Source organism: Gobius niger (genome assembly GCF_951799975.1).
Source record: "Gobius niger genome assembly, chromosome: 19".
Classification (NCBI taxonomy): Eukaryota; Metazoa; Chordata; class Actinopteri; order Gobiiformes; family Gobiidae; genus Gobius; species Gobius niger.
In genome coordinates, this window is record NC_136870.1 from 14,980,922 (window position 1) to 14,989,276 (window position 8,355).

General features: G+C 39.7%; 1 protein-coding gene across 1 annotated transcript; it reads right to left on the reverse strand.

Moving 5' to 3' along the window:
• Positions 1–1,935: 1,935 nt before the first annotated feature.
• Positions 1,936–7,971, reverse strand: LOC306978344 (FERM domain-containing protein 6-like; the record flags this gene model as incomplete). Its single annotated transcript, XM_079576867.1, has 10 exons — positions 7,892–7,971; positions 6,596–6,686; positions 6,388–6,467; positions 6,249–6,307; positions 4,886–5,075; positions 4,490–4,645; positions 4,358–4,423; positions 4,223–4,291; positions 3,295–3,469; positions 1,936–2,117 (listed from the first exon to the last, which is right to left on the reverse strand). The coding sequence occupies exons 1-10, from the start codon at positions 7,964–7,966 to the stop codon at positions 1,936–1,938; spliced, it is 1,143 nt and encodes a 380-aa protein (XP_079432993.1). The 5' UTR covers positions 7,967–7,971.
• Positions 7,972–8,355: the final 384 nt, after the last annotated feature.

Consider the following 8,355-nt stretch of genomic DNA (forward strand, 5'->3'; position numbering starts at 1 on the left):
AGTCTGAACCGGGACCGTATGGAGACTGCACACATTAAAGAGGAGCCAGAAGAGGAGAACATGGAACAGGAGGAAGTGGAGCTGCCAGTGTCTGCGCAAAGAGAGGAATCACAGGAGGACATCAGCACCGTGTCACATTTGCCTTCCAAGACTGAGAGGATCTGCAACACTGTACATGCTCCTCACAGTGACAGTGATGACGACTTGGAACCATTCAGCTATTCAACTGCACAGACTGAGAATGAAGCTGATGGAGATTACATCGAACTCCCGATCAAAGACAGAAGCGCAGCTGCGGAAAACTCAGGTCTGCCCCTCAAATACAAGTCTGCCTCAAAAACAAGTGTCACTGTAAACGATGCAGACTTGTCAGGAACTTACCAAGGAGCTGAGAGGAAGAAAAATGAGTGCCCTTTTTGTCAAAAGAGATTCGATTGTAAAATGAATTTAAAAAGACATCTGAGGGTTCACACAGGGGAGAGACCTTACAGCTGTCCAATCTGTCAGAAAACATTTACCTATAAGGGTAATTTAGATGCACATAGCACAGTGCATACCGGTGAGAGACCTCACATTTGTTCAGTCTGTAATAATACATTTGCCCGCAGGTCTGGTCTCAAAGAACACATGAAAACCCACACTAACGAGAAACCTTACACTTGTTCAATCTGTGAGAAAACATTTGCCCATAAAGGTAATCTCACAACACACATGAGAACCCACACCAATGAGAAACCTTACAAGTGTTCACTCTGTGAGAAATCATTTGCCCTTAAGAACACTCTCGATATACACACAAGGCAGCACACAGGGGAAAAACCATACAGGTGTTCACTTTGTGAAAAAGACTTTTATCAGGGCTCTCATCTCTACAAACACATGAAAAGTACACACACAAACATAAAACAAAGCTGAACTGAAGCTATCGTATGTGGTTGTGTTCATATCATTGTATTATTACAGTTAAATGAAGATGGAGGACAGGGCAAAAAATGCAAATGTTTTTTGTTTTGGATGTGATTAAAATCTCAGATTATTTTTTCCTTCATTTTTTAAAAATGGAGGAAAAAGGCACAAAGGTTTTGTTCATATGTGTTTAATTTAATAATAAATATATATATTTTAAAGTTTCTTTAATTTTAATCACACTGCCGTTAGAAAGAGCTACTTTTCTTAATAAGATTTTTATCAATTACCCACATGTACCAAAGAATGCTCTTCAAGATATTTGAGTCTTGAAAATACATTTATTTTTTGGGCATTTCTGGGCATATGTCAGTCCACAGAAATTCCAGTGTCAGCTTTTCTCTCCAAAACCTGCAAGACCAAGGGAACAAGACGTTATTAGGTAATTTCATTTTTGTTTTAAATTTGAATATCGATTGAACAGATAATAAATACATGCACAGGTTGGATTACACTGTTGATGTAGCATTTGTTTATTTTAACCTGCATGTGTGTGGGCACCGACCTGCTTCATCTCCACAGTGAGAGCTACAACACAAAATAAAGCTGGTGAGTGTTAGAATATAGCCTTGTGCCGTTGCCCAGTATTATTGATCACCTGTCCTGTCAGATGAAGGTAACAGTAACGGTCCATCCACAGAGACGCCAAAGAGCAGCTCGGCCAGCCACAGAACTTCATCTGGACTATCAACAAAAACCTCCTCGGACTCCTGCATGTCCTCTGCAGAAACATGAAAATAACACAGAGCATCATTAAGTTGAAAACATCAGGGCCCATCAGAGGCACTGCAGGTTTGTCCATGTCTACACATCAATAAAAAAGGATTTGAGTATGTAATTGAATAAAAATGCTACTTAAAAGGTTTACTATTTATTTGTAAATTTAGTTGTAATTCATAATAATAATAATTTATACACAGAACACATCGCTTTCTCAGAACAATCAACACTTTAAGAAAAGGAAGCAGATTAGATTTGTAATGCTACATTCTTTCCCTGACAGAGGAACCAACCTTCTCCCTCACTGTTCATCCAGAACGCCCTCGTCTCTGGTTCAGTGGAGCTGTCAGTCATTGAAGACGTTAAACGCTGAAGTCTCTGCCTCAGAAGCGTTGTGTCACAGATGTAAACCTCCCTGTACAAACGAGTGGCTGAACAGAAACAAATTAAACAAGTATGAACATATTTGTAAAGAAAAAAAAGTTGTATGAAAATGCAATTATGAGGATTTAAAAAAAGATGTAGCAAATGCTTAATCAAATCAGCGTCAAAAGAATGTGATAGTTTCTTGAACCCGTCACAACAAAAAGAAAAACTTGACAAATGTGGGCATCTGACCAAAATCATAGCGTAGCGGCAGAGGCGGGCCATATCGTTATACCAGTACTGTATACATATTTTTATATCGTTGTGGACACGTTAAATTTTACATGCGCACTCTGGCTGACTTTGACTGAAGTCACGACCAGGTGCAGGCGGAGATCGCAGCAAATGTTACACTCAGCTCCACTCCGCATAAACACTGACTGTGGAGGACACAGGGACAGGTGCTTAAAAAGTAAAATGAAATGAAGGCTTTAATTGCTTGAGTAGATCACATTTGTGAGGATAAAAAAATATATATATATATCTTTGAACTAATCTTCCAAATTGGCATAAGGCTGTTAAAATATATTGTTATCATAATATTTCTTTTTCATGTCATGATATAGATTTCAAGCCATATCTCCCTGCCCTAAGTAGCGGTAGATAAGTTTCCTTGGTGGATTTTCTTTTCAGGCGCCGAACCTCCCAATCATGGCCCAAAGTAAAGCCCACTTTCTTCAAATCCAACTGTTGTTTATCATGTCTGTCCTAAACGGGGGCTGGGAGTATTAGGACAGCCATATTGTGAAGTATTTTTAGTGCACTTAAACAGGTATTTTTGGACAGTAATGTTTTATAAAATTCTCTTTGGGGCCAGAGGTTCTATGCTGGAGGGCCAAATTGTTCCCGCGGGCCTGAGGTTGCCAGCCCCTGGCATAGAGGTTTAGGTGGCTACACACATGTTGGGCACTTTGCCAGCTCCAACCATGTTCTGAATGTCTTCACTCCCCCTTTACCCCCGTTTATAATCACAAATCAGATAATTTAATCCAATGCTTATATTTAATTTTTTTCGTGAATTATTGTCAAATTACACTTAAGCGAACTAATCCTACATAAGTTTTCCACCATAACTCCCATCAGAGCTGTCAGTAATTATAGTAAAGCTGTGTCTCATCCTGCTGGATACGCCTCGTCTTTCACCCCCTATTCCACAGCTTTTTAAGTCGGGACGTGGCTGACCCTGTGTCTCCTCCATCTGTCGGACGTGGCTCAGTGCGTTTCTGACGGAGATGGTGAAACGGTGGCTGTCTCGCAGGTGCTTCAGGACGAGCGCGGAGTGGAGGGCAGACGGGCTGTAAAACTCCAGCTTAGGCAGACACAGGGAGCCCACGGCGCAGATCTCAAACCTGCGGCCCTGTTGAGGAAGAGGAGGAAAGGACGAGGCTATGCAATTATTTACTTGTTATTGCTTTTGTGTTTTATTTACTGCTGTTTTGTGTAGTGCTCTTATTTGTACTATATTATTATTTCATGAAGACTGAGCTGAATAGATTAATATTTAATTGTTTGTTTTTTAGCAGCTATATTATATTCAGGATTATGGAAATTGCGATGTGAGTATAGAAATTTGCATAGAAATTACTGAAAAGAAAACAAAAAGAAACATTTAGCCTATGTTGTTAATAATAAGCACACATTTTGTACAGCGTTTAATGCAGCTAATGTCAAACTGTATGAATATGTGATGTTGTTACTGCAGCAGTATTAGTATTTCATTAGGATTGTCCCTTATGGGGAATGTACTGAGAATACATGCGTTTCAAACATATAATTTTCTTTGATATAGATGCCATTTTGACACTTTTGTACTTAGAATAGATAATTTTGAATCTTGTTGTGCTGTGTCATATCATATCATTAAAAAGGCTTTACAGTTTGTTGTACAGTGCACTATGGTCTGTTTTCCCCAAACAAGGAACCAAACAAATTGTATTCCTCCACTAAAATCAGGTATAGGGCCTTTAAACAACGATGATGTCATACTTTTTATGTACAATGTGGTAGGGGAATAAAGGAGAGCCCTAGTGACAATTGAAATACTCAAACTTAACATTGTGACATTCCTAAGAGCCAGTACAGGGATTTGACTGTGAGGACGAGGACTCACCTGAAAAGTGACCTGGTCCACATCACTCCATGCCAACTCGTGCAACAGACACCGCTTCCCTTCTACGTCCTGAACAATAAATAGATTAAAGGTTTGCAGAAAACATGGCATGTGTTTGTTAATTCTTAGGCTCACCTGGTAAAGGCAGACACCGTGTACCGCGACACCAAAAAGGATAGACTTTTTCAGCTCTTTCTTTCCCTGTGCGAGAAGAGAACAATCATGTACCCCGATGAAATGAAAGGGTGCCAAAGTGTCTACCCTCACCCGTCTCATCCTGTAGACAGTGACTGGCACATCTTCCACAGTGTTGGACAGCTTCACAAAGTCCAACACAGCTTCTCTCTGTGTCATCCCTCTCAAATCTTCGTGTAGTTTTGGGCAGTGCTGAAGCAGGTAGTCTCTTCCTCTTCTTTTTATGAGCTTTGACCAACCACAAACATGACACAACACCCTAAATGTGGATAATACAGTATGCAAATCTCACGCATTGTTGCCTCTCATCATTTCTCTATTGTGTGGTTGTAATGAGCCACTTTTGGTGACTACCATGTGGACGGACCAAGAAGACGGATGAAAGTCTACTGTCAATACATCTGAATCACATTACATTTGACTATTATAATCATCTAGATCAGATCAGTGTTTCGTGTTTGTGTTTACCCAAGAGGGGAAATAATCCTCAGGAAGAAAGTATTGTTTGTGTTGTGGGTCCTGGATCTCCAAATCCCCGCGTTCAGCCTGCAGAGCGCGGGCTGCCAGCTGGAAGAAGACGGCCTCCTGTTGGCGGCTCAGCGAACGCAGCACCTTCTGTCGCAGCGCCGCGTAGTAGAGCTGCAACTCTCCGCGACTTCTGAAAACACAGGAAAAATCAATCAGCCTCTAAAGCTCTGTTTGTTTTGAAATATTACATTGGTTTAGGCACATTTCCATTTGGACCTTAATGGCAGTGTATTGTGTAAAGGAAACACATGGCCAAGGATGTTATATTCTGGTACAAGCAATGGTGTGATTTCCAGTGGCCGGTAAAGTAAGCTACAAAATGCTCAGGTATTGTGCAGTCGTTTTTAAAATCATATATTATTCATGCAAAAGTAGACTGCGTTTTGGATTCTGCAGGTTGACTGTTGTGGTGTCCTTGGGCAAGACACTTCACCAACTTTGTGTGTGTGAGTGATTGGCACTTCCGTCAGTCTACCCCAGGGCAGCCACCTGGATTTAACCTCCTAACCCCCGCCTCAACCGAGCACATTTTCTTCAGTTTGACTTTACCCAAATCAAAAAGCTTATTGAAAAATGCATGAAAATAGTGAAAAAAAGACAAGACAAAAATGCACCCAAAAAATGCATCAGAAGAGCGACAAAAACGCGAATGAGTCGCTACACTAAAAGTTTTGGATTTGGATAGAACTGTACTGGATAAACTTTAATTGCTTGGTTAAAGGAACAGGCCACCGTTTTTACATACTGAGATATGTTCTTGAGCTTAGACGAGTTGATGCGTACCTGTCTGGTCTTTGTGCGTGCCCTCAGCTACGCAAAACGACCAAAGATGTTCGCATTTGGCCTCTCCTAATGTATTCCTATGGCTCCAAACGGGGGTGAAGTTGGAAGCTACCAAGTTCTTCCACGGGCACGCACACAGACCAGACAGGTACGTATCAACTCGTCTAAGCTCAGGTGAGAACATATCTCAGTAAGGAAAAACAGTGGCCTGTTCCTTTAAGGTGGGGGTTAAGAGGTTAAGTAGCTGTTGTGATGTGGGTTTGCTGCATTGAGTCCAGATGTTAATCTTTGGGATGTGCTGGAGAAGGCTTTGGGCAGAGGTCATACTCTCCCTTCATCAATACAAGATCTTGGTTTAAAAAAGAGTGAATGCAATGCTAGATATTTTGACATTGCAGAAGCTATTTGAAACAATGCCACAGAAAATGTGTGCTGTAATCAAAGCCAACAATGACAGTAGGCTGCTTCACTCACAATTGCACAATACAAAAGATTTAAGGCCTACTTAATATAACCTTACTGTATCAGTCGACCGCTTTGTAGATAGTATTGGACCCGCAGAAATAAGATGGAGAGGCTCTGGAACCAAAGAAGAGAAATGTGTCACTATTATGTACTATGTGTGATTTTATCTTCAGTAAAATCCGTAACTGATTCACCTTTTCAGACCCGCTTCTCCAACTTTTCCTTAAACACTTGGCCAAAGTTTGCTCCAAATCAATGAAGAGGTATTCATTATCTACAAAACACGCACATACTGTATAACGGTTCCTGATCAGCATTTCCTCCTTGGATTCCTCTGTAGATGAATTGAAAATATTTGCCTTATCTCTCCCACTCTTAAAGATGGAACTCCCTTAAACTTACCCTGAAGAGTAGCCAGACCAAAGATCAGCAGCCCACTGATGTCCAGCTGCTCCAGCACTTTATCCAACACATCCCGTCCTCGACTTTTGGACTGAGTAACAAATCACAAAGAAGAAATTTCAGGAAATAACTAATTCAATTCAGTTTTCTTATGCTGCTTTTAAGGATAACGCTCCAACTGCTGGAGGCCTGCAGCTCTGATCAGGACATGGCTCTAGTACTGGGATTGTGGAAGTACAAGAGAATACATTTCCAAATTCTTTTTACCCATAGGATCTGGATACTTAAAGTGTGGGGTTCATTCTGCTTTCTGGTTGGATAATTATCCCAAGAACCAAAATAAAAATTTAAACTAAAAGCAATATGTGATTTTAATGTTTACGTCAGTTATCTCCCCTGTGCAATGTCAACATCCCCCACAAGGCCAAGCCACGGGTGAAAGGTCTTGATAAGGGACTGGCGCCGGGCTCAAACAACATAAACTATCTCTAAGGTCTCTGTGAAGAGCCTCATACTGTGCATGAAACAAAACTATGTTCTATGTATCCATGTATCTATCTATCCATGTATGTATATATCTATCAATGTATCTATCCATGTATCTATCCATGTATGTATATATCTATCCATGTACTGTATCTATCATGTATGTATTTATCTATCCATGTATCTGTCTATCCATGTATCTGCCTATCCATGTATGTATATATCTATCAATGTATCTATCCATGTACTGTATGTATATATCTATCTATCCATGTATCTATCCATGTATCTATCCATGTATCTATCCATGTATCTATCCATGTATCTATCCATGTATCTATCTATCCATGTATCTGTCTATCCATGTACTGTATGTATATATCTATCTATCCATGTATGTATATATATATCTATCCATGTATGTATATATCTATCTATCCATGTATCTATCCATGTACAGTATGTATATATCTATCCACGTATCCATCTCCATGTATCAATCTACCCATGTATCGATCCATCCCGTTGACATGGATATGTTTGTGAAATATTTACAGAAAATATTACATACTTTAAAAAAGAAAGAGAAAATTGTTTTGCTCATCAGCATGAATTAAAACAGATAAATAAAAGTCATAAATACAATAAAAGTAGTTAAATAAAACAACATTATCGTTTCAGTGAAAATATAGCATAATGTAACTTGGTCAGTGGTAAATCAATCAGTTGGAGTCAAAGCTCTCAAGCAAAATTAGTTTTTGAATGTGAATGTTACAATATTGCCATGGATTTCCATAATCATCTACTCACCTCGACGGTACAGTCCAGACGCCGCTTATTGGGCAGAAGGACACACACTTGTCGTTTCGCTGTGGACTTCATCATGTTCTGCCGGTGACGGTGGATTTGAGCCCTTTTATTACATCTAGTGCCCTCCTACGAGCAGAAAAAACAAGCCTCCTAACAGCTTCCTAACAAAAAATGAATTAAATCAACACAGACACACCATTTTAGTTAGTCTACCATTTGTTTATTAAAAACTACATGTCGTAATGCCAGTTGTGCTTTGCTTCGAGAAAGCAAAAACATAGGTATGAAGCTGGTGATTCTTTTCAATGTTACAAGTCCATCTTCGTGTCTATGTGTTTTTTTTTTTTTTTTTACTTACAATCTACAGCAATTTCCACACGAGGTTAACTGTAACATGCAACAATGATGAAAAAAAAAACAACCAAAAATAACACTACAGTGCATTATAAAGGCACCTGCTTCAC